General features: G+C 46.5%; 1 protein-coding gene across 2 annotated transcripts in view; it reads right to left on the reverse strand.

The window, feature by feature from the left end:
- Positions 1–24,797, reverse strand: part of LOC138497705 (membrane-spanning 4-domains subfamily A member 4A-like) — a 558,077-nt gene that overhangs the window by 239,191 nt on the left and 294,089 nt on the right. For both annotated transcript variants that reach the window (XM_069621329.1, XM_069621328.1), the window contains exons 3-4: positions 24,481–24,594; positions 12,999–13,112 (exon numbers count right to left, since the gene is read on the reverse strand). In XM_069621329.1, coding sequence (XP_069477430.1) covers positions 12,999–13,112; positions 24,481–24,594 — 228 coding nt within the window. The remainder of the gene's footprint in view (positions 1–12,998; positions 13,113–24,480; positions 24,595–24,797) is intronic.

The raw sequence follows: 24,797 nt of genomic DNA on the forward strand, positions 1-24,797 counted from the left end.
TCCATGCCATGATGAGTAAGGCGTGTTCGGAGTTTGGCCTAGTCCATGAAGAGGAGAAAAAGGATTGTTTTCTTTTGATCATATGGGCAAGAGAAGGAAATCCATATTCGCCATCCCGATTTTGGATCATGTCTGGCAAGAGGGCCTGAAGACCATGCGGCACCCGTTCTCTGAACCGGCAGTGAAAGGTCGTTTGGAGAAGAAGTTCAAGGCTCCGGAATCAACTCCCAAGTGCCTGACGTCTCAACCTTCACCAGAGTCGGTGGTATCGGCGGTGGTGGCGAGAAAGGCCAGGTCTCAACAAAAATGCACGACCCCTCCAGACAATGAGGCTAGGACGCTTTCGGCAAAAAGGTGCTGTCCGTCGGCGCTACTACAGTTAAAGCAGCCAACTCCTTGGCGATTATGTCTAGGTATGACAGGGAAATGTGGCACCGACTGGCTCCTATCTTGGTGCATTTGCCCGAGGAACATAGAAAGTCCGCAATGTTGCTAGTGCAGGAAGGAGAGGAGGCCTCCAACCATGCTATAAACATTGCCATCGACCTAGCCGAGTCCGGTTTTAAGCAAATCAATAATGGCGTAGTTCTACGTAGACAAGCCTGGCTCAAGTGCACTACGTTCAGACCGGAGGTGCAATATAAAGTCTTGGATATGCCGTGTGAAGGGGAGCAACTGTTCGGTGAAAAAGTTGATGAGGCCTTGAAGGGCATGAAAGAGGATACTGACACGGCACGGTCACTCGGAGCCCTCCAGAGTGGTAGGAATTTTTGTTCCTTTCGTCCTTTCAGAGGGGCCTCTGGTAACTCCCGGTTTGGGTCATCTAGAGACCGAGGTTTCAGCAGACCCTCCTACTCGTCCCAAGGTTACAGGTGTGCGGCCCAATCTTCTCATAGAGGCAGAGATTACCAAACCTCCAGACGGCGGGGTGCCTACCCTTCGTCGACGAAAGATAAACAAACCAAGAGCCAACAATGACATGCTTCAAGGCGTCCTGGGGAGCCGAGTGTCTCGTTGCATCGACGGGTGGGAGCGCATAACAACAGACCGATGGGTTTTGGACACGATTCATCTGGGACATTCTCTACAGTTCAAGGACAAGCCACCACATATTCCACCGGTGTCCTCGGCCCAGCCCCACCTTCAAATACTACTACAGGAGGTGGCGCTTATGCTGCAGAAAGGGGCTATAGAACTGGTCCTGGTGGCAGAAAAAGGACAGGGAGTGTACTCCCGGTAGTTTGTCGTCAAGAAACCAAATGGAAAATGGCGTCCCATTCTGGATCAATGAGTGCTCAACAAACTGCTCAAGAATTTAAAATTCAAAATGCTAACGCTTCAGGAGGTGAACCGATCGATACAACCCGGAGATTATTTGTCGTCGCTAGACCTTCAGGACGCATACTTCCATATCCCGATGCGTCGACGGAACAACAGATTTCTGCGGTTCGTCGTCGGACGAACCCACTATCAGTTCAAGGTCCTCCCGTTCGGCCTAAAATCGTCCCCCAGGACGTTCACCAAATGTCTGGCTCCAATAGCAGCCTGGTTAAGAAAGGAAGGTCACCATGTGTACCCTTATTTGGACGATTGGCTAGTGAGGGGACTGTCTCCAGTGTGGTTCTACTTCACCTCTCAGCGGCAGAACCAAAGAGGTTCCAGAAGATCCCCAACCTTCTGTCTCAGGAGAAAGGGACCGTTTGGCATCACGACACGGACAACCTCAGTCTGACGGCCTGGCTCCTGATTTCGCCGAGTTTGTCGAGTTAGCGATTCCGGCGGATTGCCGTCGTATTTTGCAAGCGCAAGGGCACCTTCCACGAACACTTCATGCACATACAAATGGAAAAGGTTCTGCATATGGTGCGCAGGTCAACCAGGTCTGGTCCCGCGGGCAATCACACCGGAACAACTCCTACCATACTTGTTGCTCCTGGCAAATAACGGGTTATCCGTCTCATCCATAAAGGTGCATCTGGCTGCCATCTCGAGATTTACTCGGAAGAGACATTCTACTCCACTGTTCAGTGACCGCCTAGTTAAACACTTCCTTAAAGGGTTGTTTCTAACCTTTCCTCCGATCTGGAGTCTGAACCTGGTCCTGGCAGCCCTGATGAAACCCCCTTTTGAACCAATGTCATCGACATCATTAAAAGTTTTGTCTTGGAAATTGGCTTTCCTGCTGCCCATTACTTCTGCTCGTCGCCTGTCGGAAATACAAGCTCTAGTGATCGACCCTCCGTATTTGAGGTTTTTCAGTAATAAAGTCGTGCTGGCCACTAACCCGCATTTCATACCTAAAGTACCTTCCATGTTCCATAAACACGCTGCTATAGTGTTGCCTACATTCTTTCCAACACCGTCTTCAGTGGCAGAGAAGACTCTCCATACATTGGACGTGAAAAGAGCTTTGAAATTTTATCTCCATCACACTCAAAGCTTCAGAGACACGAGACAACTCTTCGTAGCTTATGGTCCTGCAGCGAGGGGTAAAGCGATTTCAAAACAAGGACTATCCAGATGGGTGTCTTCGGCCATTTCTTATTGTCATTCCAAGGCCGGAAAGCCGCTAGAAAAGCGTCCAAGGGCCCATTCGACAAGATCTACATCGTCGTCTACAGCTTTGTGGTCCAGAATTCCGCTGGGGGATATGTGCCAGGCGGCTTCCTGGTCAGTACCACATACGTTTACCCGACATTACTGTCTCGCACAGCAACATGCTGAAGATACACAGATGGGGCGGGCAGTACTACGTCACCTGTTCCAATAAGGTAAGCCCCAAGTGGGGTTGCATCCTTCGGCAACTAGGCTTTCAAGTGTCGTGTCTTTTTCAGTGAGCATGCTTTAATGTAATGTGTTACCATAGTAAGTGGGCACTGTGCTTGTGCAGTGAACATGCTGTAATGTAATGTGTTGCCATAGTAAGTGGGCACTGTGCTAGTTGTGATGTTGGTTTGCATACACGCCTCCAATGTAGGGGGATACTGCTATACAATCTATTCTAAGCATGTGAATCCATGAAAGATCCAATGCTGGAGAAGGGAATAGTTCCTTACCTGTAACTCCATTTCTCCAGCATTGGTATCTTTCATGGATTCTCATGCGCCCTCCGGCCTCCCCTGAGCATGCAAACCAGAGATCCCCCCATACTACTTTGGGGGCTGAAATCTGAGGGAGCCGCGAGGGCGGAGCTATATATACCACTACGTCCTAGTGGCGCCGGCGTGCGCGGCCCAAAACGACGTAGATAGGACACAAAAGTGTTGGCATTTTTTCCTATGGAAAATGTCTATATAACTTACCGAGGATTCCCAGCCTGACGACGGGGAATATTCTAAGCATGTGAATCCATGAAAGATACCAATGCTGGAGAAATGGAGTTACAGGTAAGACTCTATTCCCATATCACACACAGACCTGCGATAATGGTCAACCCAAAATAATAAACATAAGTCCATATTTTCTCATTCGTGCATCTACACCTTGGGTCCCTACTTAACACATTATTTACATTAGTCCCGTCCATCTTCTACTTTCCTGAAATGAGAACACAAGCAGCAAAAAAGGAGAGACACACAAGACATATCTTTTACACAAAGAAAGAGGAAAAGAGAGAGAGAGAGAGAAGAAAGAAATGAAAGAGAGAAGAAAGAAAAATAAAGTGCTCCTAAAAAAAGAAAGATACGGAGCTAGCAGCTAAGCATCGGCATGCCACTGGAGGGTGCTACCACACACGTATTACACCTGGACATGCCGGTGAGGTAGATGGGTTACAAGTATTTTCCTTTTAAAATAACTGGTGTACCAGTGTACTATCTGGAGGTGCCCTACGAATGTCAAAGAGTTGGACCCAATAGTGCAATTCCTTCACTTTCACTGTGAGGGGAGTACAAAACACCAACTCTTAGGGCCCCTGGCACCGAGGGTTATTCCACCTGCGCACAAAATTGCGGACGTATATGAAGTTCCCAGGTAGCAGCGGTTGTGTGTTCATATGCTCGGGATCTATCGCTGCAGTAGTCACGACATCCAGTGTTTCTGTTGTCTCAATCCTGAGAGGTGCACTCTGTCGGGAAACATATTTAATTGCCCTAGTTAGAGTGGTCAAATAATCTTTAAACTCATTGCCTAGCACTGCTGCTGCCCTATGTGTGTCTGAAGCTTGTCTTATAGGGGATATAGGGGTGTGCATATGCCGATCAGTGACCACTTCGTGAGGTGACAAATGGTGATGTGCAGAAACTGAAGAGGGCCAGGGGCAAACAGTGCACCCAGTACTTTCGAAGAGCCCATTGATCCTCTCCACAATGCCGTTGGCATGTGGTGGTAAATTGAACACATCCTGTGCTTAATGCCGAGTAGTGCTGTGACATGCTAAAATAATGTATTGAAAAAAGTGTGCCGTTGTCTGACCTTAGAACCTCGCACACACACCATCGAGGGAAAACCTCACATACTAAAAATCTGGCAGCACACACGGCATCCGGATGTGCACACGGCCCTGATTCCACCCAACTTGTGAAAGGGCAAACCACTACAATGAGGTAAATAGAGCCTTTACAGTGCTCACCCATGTCAGCGTAATCTATGTGTAATTAGCGGAACGGCCCAGTAGGGCGGGGCAAGGTGCCCCGTAACATCCGTAGTGTCATCCCAGTACTGAAACTTCGACATGTGGTGCAATGTACGACCATTTCTGTAATGCTTTCCTAGATAATTGGTATACACCAGTCCTCCTGTATATCTGCTGCTATGTGCTGCTTCAAGCTGTGCGATGGGTAGTATAACTGTTCAAAGTTTATGGCTAACAGCTCCTGGGGCATTACTGTCTTCCTGGGGCTCTCTTGCCTCCATAACGGATCTGTCGGGATTGCTTGCAACCTCTCCGTGGCCACAGCTTTTTCTCCTTTTCAGGTGCCCTTCTTTGTAGCTCGATAATCTGGGAGACGGGCCGTGCTGTGTAAGGTGTTGGATGTTCGCTTACCGGTGGGGCTGTCGCAACGTATTCAGTGGCTATTTCATTTGGCAGATACGCTGCCATTTTGGCTGCCGCATCGGCAGCTGCATTCCCCATAGATATTTTGTCTGTCCCGTTAGTGTGGGCGGCGCATTTGACGACTGCCACAGCAGATGGCTGGGACAATAATTATATCAGTATTTCTAACAGTACCGCATGTTGCACTGGGGATCCATCCGCCCTCCGAAACCCCCCTCCTTCCAGAAGGATAGACTGGCGTACACTGTTGTTGTGAAGTATGCAGAGTCTGAATATATTCTGACATAGCACCCTTTGGACGCTGTCAATGATTCAATGAGCACTATGAGTTCCGCTGCCTGTGCAGAATAATGCATGGGAAACCTTTTCATGACCACCATCTTGTACTTTCCTTCCTCAAGTCGTACCACTGCTGCCCCTGTCCGTCTTTGCCAGTTCTGTTGATCTATTGTGGAAGACCCATTAACGAAAAGTATCTCAGCCTCTGTTAATGCACAGTACCATACTTTGGGGATGTCATCCTCCTCCCCCTCATATGGGGCACAGTTGTGGATCGTTAAGTCCTCTGCAGTAGGCATGTCTGTTAAAAAGGTGTCAGGGCTCACTGTTTTGCATTTAACCAGATGAATATGGGGTTTAGAGATGATAACCTCATACGCTGAAGATCTTTGTGTAGTCAGAGTAGATTTGGACCTTTCTAGAATGGCCAACAAAGAATGTTCCACGTACAACGTAACTGAACAACCCATTACAATTGTAGAAGTTGTCTCTATCGCAAAAGCAGCAGCTGCTAAAGCTTGTTCACACGTGAACTGCCCTTGCATCACTGCATCCAAAGTACTGCTATAATAGGACAATGGCTTATGGCCCATTGTGCTCTTCCGAGTCAGTACTGCTGTCATAAGCTGGCCATCTGAATGTGAAAACAAGTCAAATTCCTGTGTGTAATCTGGGGTGGCCAGTACTGGCGCCGAACTATTGACTTCTTTTAAATCGTTGAATTGTTTGATCATGTCTGCTGTCCACTGTAACTTATGGTCCTTTGTTTTTTGTGCTTCATTAAGAGCCTGCAAGAGTGGGCTTGTGTATGCTGCGTACCTCGTGTATGCTGCGTAATCAAAGATCTATTCCTTACAGTAGTTGCACAGGCCCAGAAACCTCTGCATTTCTTTAACTAAAGTGGGTCAGGGGGTGTCGTGTACTGATGCTGCCCTATCGGGTAGTATTCTTTTACCATTCGCAGATATAAACAGCCCCAGATAGAGCACCACCTGTTGACAACATTGCAACTTGGCCTTGTCGACCGTGTACCCCTTACAGGCCAGCAAATGTAGAAGTGCAATGGAGTCCCTTCGGCAGTGCAGTTCACTGTCACTACACATTAGCAGGTTGTCCATGTGCTGGATAATCGTGCTAGGCTTCTGAATGTTCCCTAAATCAGCATGCAATATCCTGTTAAAAATACCTGGGCTCTCACAGTACCTCTCTGGTAACCGCAGCTGGCCCTGTGTAAATGCTGTGAGGTACCTCGACTCAGGATGGAGTGGTATTGAAAAGAATGTATTTTTCAAATCCGCTACAGTGAAGTGTTTGGCCTCTTTGGGGATGCTGCAAAAAATTGTCGCAGGATTCAGAACAGCTGGAAATTATTTTTGCACCACGTCATTGTGGGGGCGCAAAATCTTGGATCATTCTCTAATTGCCCCCTGTTGATTTCTTTACAGGGTATATCACTGTATTACACAGAGATGTCGATGGCACAATGATCCCCATGTCCAATAAGACCTTTATTGTTTTTCTAATACCCTCCTCTGCCTCTCTTGATAATGGATATTGTCTTACCCTGGGCAGCACCGCAACTGGCTTTAGTGTTATAAGCTGAGGGGTCATGTCTTTCAGTAATCCAACATCATGTGGATTTGTGATCCACAGCTGTAGAAGCATGTGTCTTTGTCAAAAAATAGGGTGGAGTTAATATTGGGGTACTGCACCCTTTGGTACTGTACCATTATGTCACAGGGGATACAGATCTCTAATATTATCTCTCCATCTTTGTTGTTATTCTCAAACAACTCGTCATCTGTCATTTCCTTTAGCTGTACCATTGGATCTACACAGAGCACTGTGAGCCACTCACACCAGTCCCTGTCAATTCCTAACACAACAACCCTTTTGTCGCAAATCAGCAATACCTGAAAATCCAGCGACAATATTGTTCCCACCACCACCTCATGTGACACTGCTGGACGAAAAATAAAATCTGTGGGCACTCGCCAACACTGTTTGGCAATCTGGGGCACCATCTCCATGAGCACAGTAACACCATAAATGAACATATCAGGTTCCATGGGAGTCACGCCAACCACCACCTCCCTTGTCATTGTGTGTGTTATCAACATCACTCTCATACTGCACACCCCATGCGTGGAGCAAACTATACCACTATCTGTAAATGATATTGTCAGGTTTAATTTGCTGAGCAGGTCCCTACCTAGTCAATTAACAGGGGAACGTTCAGAATATAGTAAGGGCACCCCAACTACGTTGCCTCCCACCTTTAAGTCCAGCTCCTCAGTGTATGGAACCTTGGAAATAGACTCAGAGAATCCCTGCCCATCAAGATATGTTCCTGATAAGGGAACATTTCCCTCCATGATACATGATTTTGTTGCACCCGATTCCACCATAAAAATGTTCCTCTTCAGGGTGGATGGTCGTTGACAATACCGGACATGCGAGTGCTCTCTGTGGGCTGTCCTAATCAAGATATGTGTTTGTTCCAGGGAACGAGAAGGGATTGCCCCATCCCTGCTGCTCCTCTAAAGGGAGCAGTAGCCCCACTTGGTACTCTGCTCAAGAGGGCAGCACCACCCTGCTGTTGCTGTGGCAGATGCTGCACTTGCATGTCAGATGCTTGAGGCTGCTGGTTATGTGTTTGGTGTTGCCCCTGTGGATACCCTTGGTTCTGATATCCTTGACCCTGGGTCCAAAACCACCTCCTCTTGGTCCTCGAAATCTCGCTATTCCTCGATGCGGTCCTCCTTGTTGCCACTGTGGGCCGGGATACTGTTGTCCCCCGCCCCACTGTCCTTGTCTTCCTTCAGCCCAGAATGCGGCAATAGTGGCGCTCACGACCTGCTGGGTGCTTTCTGTCGGCTCCACCTGTACTGGCGTCGAAACAGGGGCTTGGGCGACAACTTTTGCCAATTTCTTTTCTACCAGTTCGCTTCCTCCACCTGACTCCTTTGAGCTGTTTCCCTCTCCAGTTCCTTAATCCTTTTGCAATGATGCACTATTATACTCTGTATTTCGGCCACCCCTTTGCCTGGATACATACAATTTTATGTAAAGCATTCTGCACTTCATTTGGCAACCCTCTTTTTACAATAAAGTAGAAGAAGGATATTGAGTGATCCCACAGTCCTCCCGTCTCAGCTCTCCACATCTCTTGTAATTTAAGAATGAATTTAGCTGGATCCTCATCATCCCCCATTATACACTGCACTAGGGACTGCAAATCGGGGGTATCCGGGAAAGACCTCTGTAACGCACCCCACACTCAGGCCCCAATTGCGTTAAAAAGTGCTCATCATGTTCTTCATCCCCAAGGTTATTCCTGGATACCCAGCTTTAACCCATACGTCCCCAGCCTGGTCTCTGATTATAGCAACAATCAAGCTCTTAAGATCCCCTTTTGCCAAGGGCACCCCTGCTGTTTGCTTTTCAAATTTGTATACCCACTTGCTTGCTCCTGCTGTGAGCTGTGGGAGGGACTTAATTAAATTATTCTTATCCATCTGGAGCCAGTGCACATACTGTGTTCTCCCCACCCCCTTATGTATTGGGGGAATCTGCATCTTTACCCCACTTCTCATGCCCTTCTTTACACTTCCCCTTTTTCTTACTGTCGCAATCCGGTCGGTTCTATTCCTCAACCTGCTCCTCCCCCATATGCCTCCTGCTCGGGGGGTACTCTCAGCCGCCACTTTGTCCCTTTCTTCTTCACCCTGGTCCTCAGTGAACGAGTCACTATCATCCTCCCTCTCGATATCTCCCACCATCGTATCTGCTCCAAAATACATCCACTTACCCTGCCTCCTTCCTTTACGACACATACATTTTTTATTCCTCCCCAATTCATTCTAAGCAATAAATCTCCTGATCTCCATTCTCCTAATCCATCTTCCGGTGCCCGTACATCTCTCACCTCTCTTGAGGATTCTTGTATCCTGTACAATTCTGTTAACAACTCTGCCAACCTGTTCTCAAAATCTCTTGACCTGACATACGCGGATACCGATATTTCAAGCGGGTGTGCGCATGGTGGTGTGGGAGCGGTAGCCTGTGATGTTACTGGTGCTGAAGGGGCCCCTACCATAGCAGGAGGGGTCCCTATAGCAATGGGTACATAGATTGGGTTTGAGTACTCTTCTGCAGGACACGATGTCAAGGGATATAATCGCCCACGCTCTGCTGTTTCCCCGCCCTCTCCTTCTCCTTTCCTGCACCTTCCATCTCTCTGTCTCTGCACCTCTCCTCCATCCCCTTGGTCCTCTGTGTCTTCGAACATATGCCTCTCTTCTGGAGCTGCTTCCCCTTATACTTAGCTACTAAAAATGTGGACATGTGTTCCAAAATACTCTTATTGTGTGAGCCCTGCCCTGGCCATGCTTATGATATTTATCCACCCTGTCACGATACAGTGGTAGGGCCTTATACATGTGCTCTATTTTGTAATCCTCCCCCATGCTAGTAATGTCTATCTCTTACTGACCCCGCAAAGTCCAGCTAACTTGCCACGAACGCTGCTGCTTGCTTGTAACCAAAAAGAATGAACATCAATCCCCACCCTTTTATGTCCCCTTTCCTTGCACACATATACCACTCTGTGAAACCATCCAATGCCAGACCACACTGCAACATACACAATTACTGCCCCTTCGAGGGCCTGTTCTTTACCCAACAAAACATGAATACAATACAACAGAATAACAAGCTAAAATAACAATCACTACTTATTCCAGGCCTATTATAATTATTAGTTTTATTTCTATATTCCTCCTTTAAAAAATATACTGTCTTGTGGTACCAACTCCCCTCCCCTTCCGAGGAGGGGCTCCCCACCTTAGTTTTGCCTTACCTTATAATGCCTTACCGAAAAAATCTCTTTGAAATAATCTCTTCACAGTACAAACAAAAAATAACACAAACCTCACCCACGTCACACCAACAACCTCGCTCTCCATGTGCTCACACATCTCACACTTCCCCATTCATCTGTCCCCTACTTGTTATCGCTTACAAGAGTCTACTCACATGTGCGTGTTCACCCGAACTCCTCCATCACAGGGTTCCAACACAGACCCACACTCTCCTCGCAGCTGCGCCCTGCTTCAAAGAGCAGAGAGGATTTCTCTTAAAATGGCTCCTGCTAAACCACTCGGAACCAGTCGCTGTAGGTGGGTGTGGCTCCTTCTGGAGAATCCACCTCGAGGCCTCCGCAAATACAGGGGGCGCTGGGATCACGCTGTGGTCACAAATTGAAGGCAAGTCCCTGAATGATCACATCAGAGAGAATACAACCCGCTCGGGAAGAAAGCCCCAAGTCGATCTTGTAAGGATGACAAGTTTTAATCTCACACACAGATGAGAGCAAAAGCAAAGAACTCTGCTGCTAAGAACGTTCTGCCAAAAAGGAGTACAAGCAGAATCTTATAAAGTGAAACACCATCATACATGATGCAATACACATAGTAACATCCCAGACGGCTGGTTGGTGGGTGCCTATACATGATCCACCAGCTCCATAAGAGATGCCAGGCCATTGGTTCCAGCCCAATCCATCCGTCTTCCATCACGTGGGTGCTGTAGTGATGATCTTCTCACGTTCGAAGGTCAAAGAACAAATGAACTACACTTCTGACATAATGCAGTTTTATCACTATACTGTGCACCTGGCAGGCCTCAAGTAGAGCACAAAGAAGGTTCTGGGACACTTTAACCTTCACACACACATTTCACTCACTCCATTCTGCGCCATCCGGCTCCAAGGTCCCCACCCTTATTTTAAACTATAATTTATCCCTCCCAGCACCTCGCTACAATGGCGTGCCCTGTCCATCCTCTTTGAACATTCCAGGACTTGTTATTTATTTATTTATTTATTTAACATTTATAAAGCGCTCACACAGCCCGCAGGCATCGAGTCGCTGTTACAGGAATTGTTTGTTTTTCTTAGTTGCGTAATTGTGTTTCTTTTTTGTCTTAGTTACGTATTTATAACGCGCTTAAACACCCAGAGGTTTCTAAGCGCGGACCCGGGGATCGAACCTGTTGTTGCTTCCTGTCGTCTTGCTTCCAAGACGCGCACGCTGCCGCTGAGCTATCCTCCCGGGACGTTGTTACTTGGGGCTGGTGGTCAAAGGGCACCTCGTGCCATGGAATTCAGGGGTCTTGAGGTTTAGTCAGTTATATGAGCTATAACTTGCGGTCGCCTGGGGATGGGCCGGGTTATACTTTGGCCAGTGTGACATAACATGCAGACCAGGTGCCGGTCTGTGATCACGGCCTTGTAGGGCACATTCCTCTTGAGTAAAAAACACATCTTTACAACACTGTTAGAACAATGAATAGGCGTTGTGGCGGTTGGGGTGTGGGCTATCTTCATGGGAGCTCGGGCATAGTTGGAGATTTCCCTTGTCTCGCAATGTGGGCCTAATGCATGCAATGCCACATTTGCTGCGCTGGCCTTACCTGGTACCTATTATTACTAATATCTACGCAAAATAATAATGTTGCTTGCGCCCTGCGCTACACTATGTGGGTTGATTATATTGATTTCACTGCTCCCCTCCCCCCTGGCCCATCACAGTGATTCAAATGCATCTCGCCTCACTATAAAGCCCCTAGGGGGGTGGGACGGGGTTCCCCCCTTCCCAACAATCTGTCTGGGTAGGGTTCGCAACTAGTCTGGAAAACCAATCGTTATATGTAATTTTATAATGGGAATATTTGAACACACCATATTTATATGCATGTGTCTGTCAATTGATGCTCATTGCAGACTAATGTTTCTATTCGGTATGCACAGTTTCAAATTTTCATGATGGTATGAGGACAAGATAGTCAACCCAAGTGGGACAGCTCTACCCATATGTGGGTTCTGAGCCTGTTGGGCCTAGAGACCCAAGCTATACATCACTTATTATGCCTAATGAGGCAGAAGCATATCTGGGGTCGCTTGCAATCTCATGCAGAAGGAATGTGACCAAGCAGTTTGGTCTGGACTGCCTCTTTTGGGGTGGGTCCAGGCCTGATTTGCAAATGGTATTTCTCCTTTCTGTAATGGCTTGGCAGGCTGAAGTACAATGGTCTGGAGGGTTGCCCAGAGTGATGCCAGAAGTTAAGATTAATTCTAAAACTTTCAGCCATAACCTATTTTTTGTCCTATTGTCAGAGTTGGACGGGTATACCCAGACATGGGTGGCAAGCCTGCTGGGCCTAGAGACCAAAGCTACACCTCACTGATGATGCCAATGAGGCCGAAACATGTCTGGAGTTGCTTGTGGTCTGGTGCAGAAGAGATGTGACCAAGAAGTTTGGTCTGAATGCCCCTTTTGGGGTGGAACCAACCCTGATTTGCAACTGGTCTTTCCCCTTTCTGTAATGGCTTAGCAGGCTGAAGAACGATGGTATGTAGGGGTGCCCAGAGTGAAGCGAGAGATAAAGATTAATTCTGAACCTTCCAACCATCACCTGTTTTGTTGAGCAATATAAGGACATGATAGCATTTTTTTTATCTTTTAGGTGGAAGAACAATCAGTTATCTTTTGATTTGGCTTTTTATTATTTTTTACCTAACTCTAATGCAATAGGAATATGCTCTGCCAAATACAGATAACGACAAAGGAAAAAGTGAAATTGTCCATAAAAAGTAATGTCTTCTTTAATGATTCCTTGTTTAATGATTTACTTAAATGATGATTTAAAGAGACATACTTACAAGGATGCCCCCCCAAAATACGACACCACATATAATAGCAATGGGTGGATATCCCGTGGCAACCAGAATACCGCCTAACAAAATATTCATGATCCCGATCATAATCTGCACCACCTGTGAACAGAAGAGAGAGGAAGAGAAGATCAGAAAAACAACAAGAGAAACATTCAAAATCAAATTGCTGCATCCTTTGCTCTGTGCACTAGTATTAGCTTATTTTTCTGTTCAGTGAAGCAGATGTGTTGGGTCAGCTGACACCCAATTTATATCATACTTATTTTTTTAAACCATTTTTTGTCACAGCATAAAAATAGAGAACATTTACTATGCCTTCAATGGTTTAGTTATCTGATGAACATTCCTTTATGTATACCCGTAGATAAGTAATCGTCTTTTAAATTTCTATATTATTATCATCCTTATTTCAGGCCATTAGTTGTTTTTTATTGACATAAAGTGTATACCCACACGTGTAGCCGAAGATTGTAGACTAAGTGATAAATTGCAGAGAAGGATTGAGGCAGCTCTGATGTAACCATGTATCATCTGCATTTAATGTAAATTTAAAATCTCTAAAATGTACTGTGATACAAGGAGGACTCTCTGAACTGTTTCTGTTTAGAGCTGCAAGTCGTTCCAAAAATAGGACAAAAAGAAGTGTTGAAAGGAGACGCCTTCGTAGCAATAATGATGTCGGAAATACAAGCTCTAGTGATCGACCCTCCGTATTTGAGGTTTTTCAGTAATAAAGTCGTGCTGGCCACTAACCCGCATTTCATACCTAAAGTACCTTCCATGTTCCATAAACACGCTGCTATAGTGTTGCCTACATTCTTTCCAACACCGTCTTCAGTGGCAGAGAAGACTCTCCATACATTGGACGTGAAAAGAGCTTTGAAATTTTATCTCCATCACACTCAAAGCTTCAGAGACACGAGACAACTCTTCGTAGCTTATGGTCCTGCAGCGAGGGGTAAAGCGATTTCAAAACAAGGACTATCCAGATGGGTGTCTTCGGCCATTTCTTATTGTCATTCCAAGGCCGGAAAGCCGCTAGAAAAGCGTCCAAGGGCCCATTCGACAAGATCTACATCGTCGTCTACAGCTTTGTGGTCCAGAATTCCGCTGGGGGATATGTGCCAGGCGGCTTCCTGGTCAGTACCACATACGTTTACCCGACATTACTGTCTCGCACAGCAACATGCTGAAGATACACAGATGGGGCGGGCAGTACTACGTCACCTGTTCCAATAAGGTAAGCCCCAAGTGGGGTTGCATCCTTCGGCAACTAGGCTTTCAAGTGTCGTGTCTTTTTCAGTGAGCATGCTTTAATGTAATGTGTTACCATAGTAAGTGGGCACTGTGCTTGTGCAGTGAACATGCTGTAATGTAATGTGTTGCCATAGTAAGTGGGCACTGTGCTAGTTGTGATGTTGGTTTGCATACACGCCTCCAATGTAGGGGGATACTGCTATACAATCTATTCTAAGCATGTGAATCCATGAAAGATCCAATGCTGGAGAAGGGAATAGTTCCTTACCTGTAACTCCATTTCTCCAGCATTGGTATCTTTCATGGATTCTCATGCGCCCTCCGGCCTCCCCTGAGCATGCAAACCAGAGATCCCCCCATACTACTTTGGGGGCTGAAATCTGAGGGAGCCGCGAGGGCGGAGCTATATATACCACTACGTCCTAGTGGCGCCGGCGTGCGCGGCCCAAAACGACGTAGATAGGACACAAAAGTGTTGGCATTTTTTCCTATGGAAAATGTCTATATAACTTACCGAGGATTCCCAGCCTGACGACGGGGAATATTCTAAGCATGTGAATCCATGAAAGATACCAATGCTGGAGAAATGGAGTTACAGGTAAGACTCTATTCCCATATCACACACAGACCTGCGATAATGGTCAACCCAAAATAATAAACATAAGTCCATATTTTCTCATTCGTGCATCTACACCTTGGGTCCCTACTTAACACATTATTTACATTAGTCCCGTCCATCTTCTACTTTCCTGAAATGAGAACACAAGCAGCAAAAAAGGAGAGACACACAAGACATATCTTTTACACAAAGAAAGAGGAAAAGAGAGAGAGAGAGAGAAGAAAGAAATGAAAGAGAGAAGAAAGAAAAATAAAGTGCTCCTAAAAAAAGAAAGATACGGAGCTAGCAGCTAAGCATCGGCATGCCACTGGAGGGTGCTACCACACACGTATTACACCTGGACATGCCGGTGAGGTAGATGGGTTACAAGTATTTTCCTTTTAAAATAACTGGTGTACCAGTGTACTATCTGGAGGTGCCCTACGAATGTCAAAGAGTTGGACCCAATAGTGCAATTCCTTCACTTTCACTGTGAGGGGAGTACAAAACACCAACTCTTAGGGCCCCTGGCACCGAGGGTTATTCCACCTGCGCACAAAATTGCGGACGTATATGAAGTTCCCAGGTAGCAGCGGTTGTGTGTTCATATGCTCGGGATCTATCGCTGCAGTAGTCACGACATCCAGTGTTTCTGTTGTCTCAATCCTGAGAGGTGCACTCTGTCGGGAAACATATTTAATTGCCCTAGTTAGAGTGGTCAAATAATCTTTAAACTCATTGCCTAGCACTGCTGCTGCCCTATGTGTGTCTGAAGCTTGTCTTATAGGGGATATAGGGGTGTGCATATGCCGATCAGTGACCACTTCGTGAGGTGACAAATGGTGATGTGCAGAAACTGAAGAGGGCCAGGGGCAAACAGTGCACCCAGTACTTTCGAAGAGCCCATTGATCCTCTCCACAATGCCGTTGGCATGTGGTGGTAAATTGAACACATCCTGTGCTTAATGCCGAGTAGTGCTGTGACATGCTAAAATAATGTATTGAAAAAAGTGTGCCGTTGTCTGACCTTAGAACCTCGCACACACACCATCGAGGGAAAACCTCACATACTAAAAATCTGGCAGCACACACGGCATCCGGATGTGCACACGGCCCTGATTCCACCCAACTTGTGAAAGGGCAAACCACTACAATGAGGTAAATAGAGCCTTTACAGTGCTCACCCATGTCAGCGTAATCTATGTGTAATTAGCGGAACGGCCCAGTAGGGCGGGGCAAGGTGCCCCGTAACATCCGTAGTGTCATCCCAGTACTGAAACTTCGACATGTGGTGCAATGTACGACCATTTCTGTAATGCTTTCCTAGATAATTGGTATACACCAGTCCTCCTGTATATCTGCTGCTATGTGCTGCTTCAAGCTGTGCGATGGGTAGTATAACTGTTCAAAGTTTATGGCTAACAGCTCCTGGGGCATTACTGTCTTCCTGGGGCTCTCTTGCCTCCATAACGGATCTGTCGGGATTGCTTGCAACCTCTCCGTGGCCACAGCTTTTTCTCCTTTTCAGGTGCCCTTCTTTGTAGCTCGATAATCTGGGAGACGGGCCGTGCTGTGTAAGGTGTTGGATGTTCGCTTACCGGTGGGGCTGTCGCAACGTATTCAGTGGCTATTTCATTTGGCAGATACGCTGCCATTTTGGCTGCCGCATCGGCAGCTGCATTCCCCATAGATATTTTGTCTGTCCCGTTAGTGTGGGCGGCGCATTTGACGACTGCCACAGCAGATGGCTGGGACAATAATTATATCAGTATTTCTAACAGTACCGCATGTTGCACTGGGGATCCATCCGCCCTCCGAAACCCCCCTCCTTCCAGAAGGATAGACTGGCGTACACTGTTGTTGTGAAGTATGCAGAGTCTGAATATATTCTGACATAGCACCCTTTGGACGCTGTCAATGATTCAATGAGCACTATGAGTTCCGCTGCCTGTGCAGAATAATGCATGGGAAACCTTTTCATGACCACCATCTTGTACTTTCCTTCCTCAAGTCGTACCACTGCTGCCCCTGTCCGTCTTTGCCAGTTCTGTTGATCTATTGTGGAAGACCCATTAACGAAAAGTATCTCAGCCTCTGTTAATGCACAGTACCATACTTTGGGGATGTCATCCTCCTCCCCCTCATATGGGGCACAGTTGTGGATCGTTAAGTCCTCTGCAGTAGGCATGTCTGTTAAAAAGGTGTCAGGGCTCACTGTTTTGCATTTAACCAGATGAATATGGGGTTTAGAGATGATAACCTCATACGCTGAAGATCTTTGTGTAGTCAGAGTAGATTTGGACCTTTCTAGAATGGCCAACAAAGAATGTTCCACGTACAACGTAACTGAACAACCCATTACAATTGTAGAAGTTGTCTCTATCGCAAAAGCAGCAGCTGCTAAAGCTTGTTCACACGTGAACTGCCCTTGCATCACTGCATCCAAAGTACTGCTATAATAGGACAATGGCTTATGGCCCATTGTGCTCTTCCGAGTCAGTACTGCTGTCATAAGCTGGCCATCTGAATGTGAAAACAAGTCAAATTCCTGTGTGTAATCTGGGGTGGCCAGTACTGGCGCCGAACTATTGACTTCTTTTAAATCGTTGAATTGTTTGATCATGTCTGCTGTCCACTGTAACTTATGGTCCTTTGTTTTTTGTGCTTCATTAAGAGCCTGCAAGAGTGGGCTTGTGTATGCTGCGTACCTCGTGTATGCTGCGTAATCAAAGATCTATTCCTTACAGTAGTTGCACAGGCCCAGAAACCTCTGCATTTCTTTAACTAAAGTGGGTCAGGGGGTGTCGTGTACTGATGCTGCCCTATCGGGTAGTATTCTTTTACCATTCGCAGATATAAACAGCCCCAGATAGAGCACCACCTGTTGACAACATTGCAACTTGGCCTTGTCGACCGTGTACCCCTTACAGGCCAGCAAATGTAGAAGTGCAATGGAGTCCCTTCGGCAGTGCAGTTCACTGTCACTACACATTAGCAGGTTGTCCATGTGCTGGATAATCGTGCTAGGCTTCTGAATGTTCCCTAAATCAGCATGCAATATCCTGTTAAAAATACCTGGGCTCTCACAGTACCTCTCTGGTAACCGCAGCTGGCCCTGTGTAAATGCTGTGAGGTACCTCGACTCAGGATGGAGTGGTATTGAAAAGAATGTATTTTTCAAATCCGCTACAGTGAAGTGTTTGGCCTCTTTGGGGATGCTGCAAAAAATTGTCGCAGGATTCAGAACAGCTGGAAATTATTTTTGCACCACGTCATTGTGGGGGCGCAAAATCTTGGATCATTCTCTAATTGCCCCCTGTTGATTTCTTTACAGGGTATATCACTGTATTACACAGAGATGTCGATGGCACAATGATCCCCATGTCCAATAAGACCTTTATTGTTTTTCTAATACCCTCCTCTGCCTCTCTTGATAATGGATATTGTCTTACCCTGGGCAGCACCGCAACTGGCTTTAGTGTTATAAGCTGAGGGGTCATGTCTTTCAGTAATCCAACATCATGTGGATTTGTGATCCACAGCTGTAGAAGCATGTGTCTTTGTCAAAAAATAGGGTGGAGTTAATATTGGGGTACTGCACCCTTTGGTACTGTACCATTATGTCACAGGGGATACAGATCTCTAATATTATCTCTCCATCTTTGTTGTTATTCTCAAACAACTCGTCATCTGTCATTTCCTTTAGCTGTACCATTGGATCTACACAGAGCACTGTGAGCCACTCACACCAGTCCCTGTCAATTCCTAACACAACAACCCTTTTGTCGCAAATCAGCAATACCTGAAAATCCAGCGACAATATTGTTCCCACCACCACCTCATGTGACACTGCTGGACGAAAAATAAAATCTGTGGGCACTCGCCAACACTGTTTGGCAATCTGGGGCACCATCTCCATGAGCACAGTAACACCATAAATGAACATATCAGGTTCCATGGGAGTCACGCCAACCACCACCTCCCTTGTCATTGTGTGTGTTATCAACATCACTCTCATACTGCACACCCCATGCGTGGAGCAAACTATACCACTATCTGTAAATGATATTGTCAGGTTTAATTTGCTGAGCAGGTCCCTACCTAGTCAATTAACAGGGGAACGTTCAGAATATAGTAAGGGCACCCCAACTACGTTGCCTCCCACCTTTAAGTCCAGCTCCTCAGTGTATGGAACCTTGGAAATAGACTCAGAGAATCCCTGCCCATCAAGATATGTTCCTGATAAGGGAACATTTCCCTCCATGATACATGATTTTGTTGCACCCGATTCCACCATAAAAATGTTCCTCTTCAGGGTGGATGGTCGTTGACAATACCGGACATGCGAGTGCTCTCTGTGGGCTGTCCTAATCAAGATATGTGTTTGTTCCAGGGAACGAGAAGGGATTGCCCCATCCCTGCTGCTCCTCTAAAGGGAGCAGTAGCCCCACTTGGTACTCTGCTCAAGAGGGCAGCACCACCCTGCTGTTGCTGTGGCAGATGCTGCACTTGCATGTCAGATGCTTGAGGCTGCTGGTTATGTGTTTGGTGTTGCCCCTGTGGATACCCTTGGTTCTGATATCCTTGACCCTGGGTCCAAAACCACCTCCTCTTGGTCCTCGAAATCTCGCTATTCCTCGATGCGGTCCTCCTTGTTGCCACTGTGGGCCGGGATACTGTTGTCCCCCGCCCCACTGTCCTTGTCTTCCTTCAGCCCAGAATGCGGCAATAGTGGCGCTCACGACCTGCTGGGTGCTTTCTGTCGGCTCCACCTGTACTGGCGTCGAAACAGGGGCTTGGGCGACAACTTTTGCCAATTTCTTTTCTACCAGTTCGCTTCCTCCACCTGACTCCTTTGAGCTGTTTCCCTCTCCAGTTCCTTAATCCTTTTGCAATGATGCACTATTATACTCTGTATTTCGGCCACCCCTTTGCCTGGATACATACAATTTTATGTAAAGCATTCTGCACTTCATTTGGCAACCCTCTTTTTACAATAAAGTAGAAGAAGGATATTGAGTGATCCCACAGTCCTCCCGTCTCAGCTCTCCACATCTCTTGTAATTTAAGAATGAATTTAGCTGGATCCTCATCATCCCCCATTATACACTGCACTAGGGACTGCAAATCGGGGGTATCCGGGAAAGACCTCTGTAACGCACCCCACACTCAGGCCCCAATTGCGTTAAAAAGTGCTCATCATGTTCTTCATCCCCAAGGTTATTCCTGGATACCCAGCTTTAACCCATACGTCCCCAGCCTGGTCTCTGATTATAGCAACAATCAAGCTCTTAAGATCCCCTTTTGCCAAGGGCACCCCTGCTGTTTGCTTTTCAAATTTGTATACCCACTTGCTTGCTCCTGCTGTGAGCTGTGGGAGGGACTTAATTAAATTATTCTTATCCATCTGGAGCCAGTGCACATACTGTGTTCTCCCCACCCCCTTATGTATTGGGGGAATCTGCATCTTTACCCCACTTCTCATGCCCTTCTTTACACTTCCCCTTTTTCTTACTGTCGCAATCCGGTCGGTTCTATTCCTCAACCTGCTCCTCCCCCATATGCCTCCTGCTCGGGGGGTACTCTCAGCCGCCACTTTGTCCCTTTCTTCTTCACCCTGGTCCTCAGTGAACGAGTCACTATCATCCTCCCTCTCGATATCTCCCACCATCGTATCTGCTCCAAAATACATCCACTTACCCTGCCTCCTTCCTTTACGACACATACATTTTTTATTCCTCCCCAATTCATTCTAAGCAATAAATCTCCTGATCTCCATTCTCCTAATCCATCTTCCGGTGCCCGTACATCTCTCACCTCTCTTGAGGATTCTTGTATCCTGTACAATTCTGTTAACAACTCTGCCAACCTGTTCTCAAAATCTCTTGACCTGACATACGCGGATACCGATATTTCAAGCGGGTGTGCGCATGGTGGTGTGGGAGCGGTAGCCTGTGATGTTACTGGTGCTGAAGGGGCCCCTACCATAGCAGGAGGGGTCCCTATAGCAATGGGTACATAGATTGGGTTTGAGTACTCTTCTGCAGGACACGATGTCAAGGGATATAATCGCCCACGCTCTGCTGTTTCCCCGCCCTCTCCTTCTCCTTTCCTGCACCTTCCATCTCTCTGTCTCTGCACCTCTCCTCCATCCCCTTGGTCCTCTGTGTCTTCGAACATATGCCTCTCTTCTGGAGCTGCTTCCCCTTATACTTAGCTACTAAAAATGTGGACATGTGTTCCAAAATACTCTTATTGTGTGAGCCCTGCCCTGGCCATGCTTATGATATTTATCCACCCTGTCACGATACAGTGGTAGGGCCTTATACATGTGCTCTATTTTGTAATCCTCCCCCATGCTAGTAATGTCTATCTCTTACTGACCCCGCAAAGTCCAGCTAACTTGCCACGAACGCTGCTGCTTGCTTGTAACCAAAAAGAATGAACATCAATCCCCACCCTTTTATGTCCCCTTTCCTTGCACACATATACCACTCTGTGAAACCATCCAATGCCAGACCACACTGCAACATACACAATTACTGCCCCTTCGAGGGCCTGTTCTTTACCCAACAAAACATGAATACAATACAACAGAATAACAAGCTAAAATAACAATCACTACTTATTCCAGGCCTATTATAATTATTAGTTTTATTTCTATATTCCTCCTTTAAAAAATATACTGTCTTGTGGTACCAACTCCCCTCCCCTTCCGAGGAGGGGCTCCCCACCTTAGTTTTGCCTTACCTTATAATGCCTTACCGAAAAAATCTCTTTGAAATAATCTCTTCACAGTACAAACAAAAAATAACACAAACCTCACCCACGTCACACCAACAACCTCGCTCTCCATGTGCTCACACATCTCACACTTCCCCATTCATCTGTCCCCTACTTGTTATCGCTTACAAGAGTCTACTCACATGTGCGTGTTCACCCGAACTCCTCCATCACAGGGTTCCAACACAGACCCACACTCTCCTCGCAGCTGCGCCCTGCTTCAAAGAGCAGAGAGGATTTCTCTTAAAATGGCTCCTGCTAAACCACTCGGAACCAGTCGCTGTAGGTGGGTGTGGCTCCTTCTGGAGAATCCACCTCGAGGCCTCCGCAAATACAGGGGGCGCTGGGATCACGCTGTGGTCACAAATTGAAGGCAAGTCCCTGAATGATCACATCAGAGAGAATACAACCCGCTCGGGAAGAAAGCCCCAAGTCGATCTTGTAAGGATGACAAGTTTTAATCTCACACACAGATGAGAGCAAAAGCAAAGAACTCTGCTGCTAAGAACGTTCTGCCAAAAAGGAGTACAAGCAGAATCTTATAAAGTGAAACACCATCATACATGATGCAATACACATAGTAACATCCCAGACGGCTGGTTGGTGGGTGCCTATACATGATCCACCAGCTCCATAAGAGATGCCAGGCCATTGGTTCCAGCCCAATCCATCCGTCTTCCATCACGTGGGTGCTGTAGTGATGATCTTCTCACGTTCGAAGGTCAAAGAACAAATGAACTACACTTCTGACATAATGCAGTTTTATCACTATACTGTGCACCTGGCAGGCCTCAAGTAGAGCACAAAGAAGGTTCTGGGACACTTTAACCTTCACACACACATTTCACTCACTCCATTCTGCGCCATCCGGCTCCAAGGTCCCCACCCTTATTTTAAACTATAATTTATCCCTCCCAGCACCTCGCTACAATGGCGTGCCCTGTCCATCCTCTTTGAACATTCCAGGACTTGTTATTTATTTATTTATTTATTTAACATTTATAAAGCGCTCACACAGCCCGCAGGCATCGAGTCGCTGTTACAGGAATTGTTTGTTTTTCTTAGTTGCGTAATTGTGTTTCTTTTTTGTCTTAGTTACGTATTTATAACGCGCTTAAACACCCAGAGGTTTCTAAGCGCGGACCCGGGGATCGAACCTGTTGTTGCTTCCTGTCGTCTTGCTTCCAAGACGCGCACGCTGCCGCTGAGCTATCCTCCCGGGACGTTGTTACTTGGGGCTGGTGGTCAAAGGGCACCTCGTGCCATGGAATTCAGGGGTCTTGAGGTTTAGTCAGTTATATGAGCTATAACTTGCGGTCGCCTGGGGATGGGCCGGGTTATACTTTGGCCAGTGTGACATAACATGCAGACCAGGTGCCGGTCTGTGATCACGGCCTTGTAGGGCACATTCCTCTTGAGTAAAAAACACATCTTTACAACACTGTTAGAACAATGAATAGGCGTTGTGGCGGTTGGGGTGTGGGCTATCTTCATGGGAGCTCGGGCATAGTTGGAGATTTCCCTTGTCTCGCAATGTGGGCCTAATGCATGCAATGCCACATTTGCTGCGCTGGCCTTACCTGGTACCTATTATTACTAATATCTACGCAAAATAATAATGTTGCTTGCGCCCTGCGCTACACTATGTGGGTTGATTATATTGATTTCACTGCTCCCCTCCCCCCTGGCCCATCACAGTGATTCAAATGCATCTCGCCTCACTATAAAGCCCCTAGGGGGGTGGGACGGGGTTCCCCCCTTCCCAACAATCTGTCTGGGTAGGGTTCGCAACTAGTCTGGAAAACCAATCGTTATATGTAATTTTATAATGGGAATATTTGAACACACCATATTTATATGCATGTGTCTGTCAATTGATGCTCATTGCAGACTAATGTTTCTATTCGGTATGCACAGTTTCAAATTTTCATGATGGTATGAGGACAAGATAGTCAACCCAAGTGGGACAGCTCTACCCATATGTGGGTTCTGAGCCTGTTGGGCCTAGAGACCCAAGCTATACATCACTTATTATGCCTAATGAGGCAGAAGCATATCTGGGGTCGCTTGCAATCTCATGCAGAAGGAATGTGACCAAGCAGTTTGGTCTGGACTGCCTCTTTTGGGGTGGGTCCAGGCCTGATTTGCAAATGGTATTTCTCCTTTCTGTAATGGCTTGGCAGGCTGAAGTACAATGGTCTGGAGGGTTGCCCAGAGTGATGCCAGAAGTTAAGATTAATTCTAAAACTTTCAGCCATAACCTATTTTTTGTCCTATTGTCAGAGTTGGACGGGTATACCCAGACATGGGTGGCAAGCCTGCTGGGCCTAGAGACCAAAGCTACACCTCACTGATGATGCCAATGAGGCCGAAACATGTCTGGAGTTGCTTGTGGTCTGGTGCAGAAGAGATGTGACCAAGAAGTTTGGTCTGAATGCCCCTTTTGGGGTGGAACCAACCCTGATTTGCAACTGGTCTTTCCCCTTTCTGTAATGGCTTAGCAGGCTGAAGAACGATGGTATGTAGGGGTGCCCAGAGTGAAGCGAGAGATAAAGATTAATTCTGAACCTTCCAACCATCACCTGTTTTGTTGAGCAATATAAGGACATGATAGCATTTTTTTTATCTTTTAGGTGGAAGAACAATCAGTTATCTTTTGATTTGGCTTTTTATTATTTTTTACCTAACTCTAATGCAATAGGAATATGCTCTGCCAAATACAGATAACGACAAAGGAAAAAGTGAAATTGTCCATAAAAAGTAATGTCTTCTTTAATGATTCCTTGTTTAATGATTTACTTAAATGATGATTTAAAGAGACATACTTACAAGGATGCCCCCCCAAAATACGACACCACATATAATAGCAATGGGTGGATATCCCGTGGCAACCAGAATACCGCCTAACAAAATATTCATGATCCCGATCATAATCTGCACCACCTGTGAACAGAAGAGAGAGGAAGAGAAGATCAGAAAAACAACAAGAGAAACATTCAAAATCAAATTGCTGCATCCTTTGCTCTGTGCACTAGTATTAGCTTATTTTTCTGTTCAGTGAAGCAGATGTGTTGGGTCAGCTGACACCCAATTTATATCATACTTATTTTTTTAAACCATTTTTTGTCACAGCATAAAAATAGAGA

The sequence above is a fragment of the Ambystoma mexicanum genome, chromosome 5q (genome assembly GCF_040938575.1).
Source record: "Ambystoma mexicanum isolate Mex_15411 chromosome 5q, UKY_AmexF1_1, whole genome shotgun sequence".
Lineage (NCBI taxonomy): Eukaryota > Metazoa > Chordata > Amphibia > Caudata > Ambystomatidae > Ambystoma > Ambystoma mexicanum.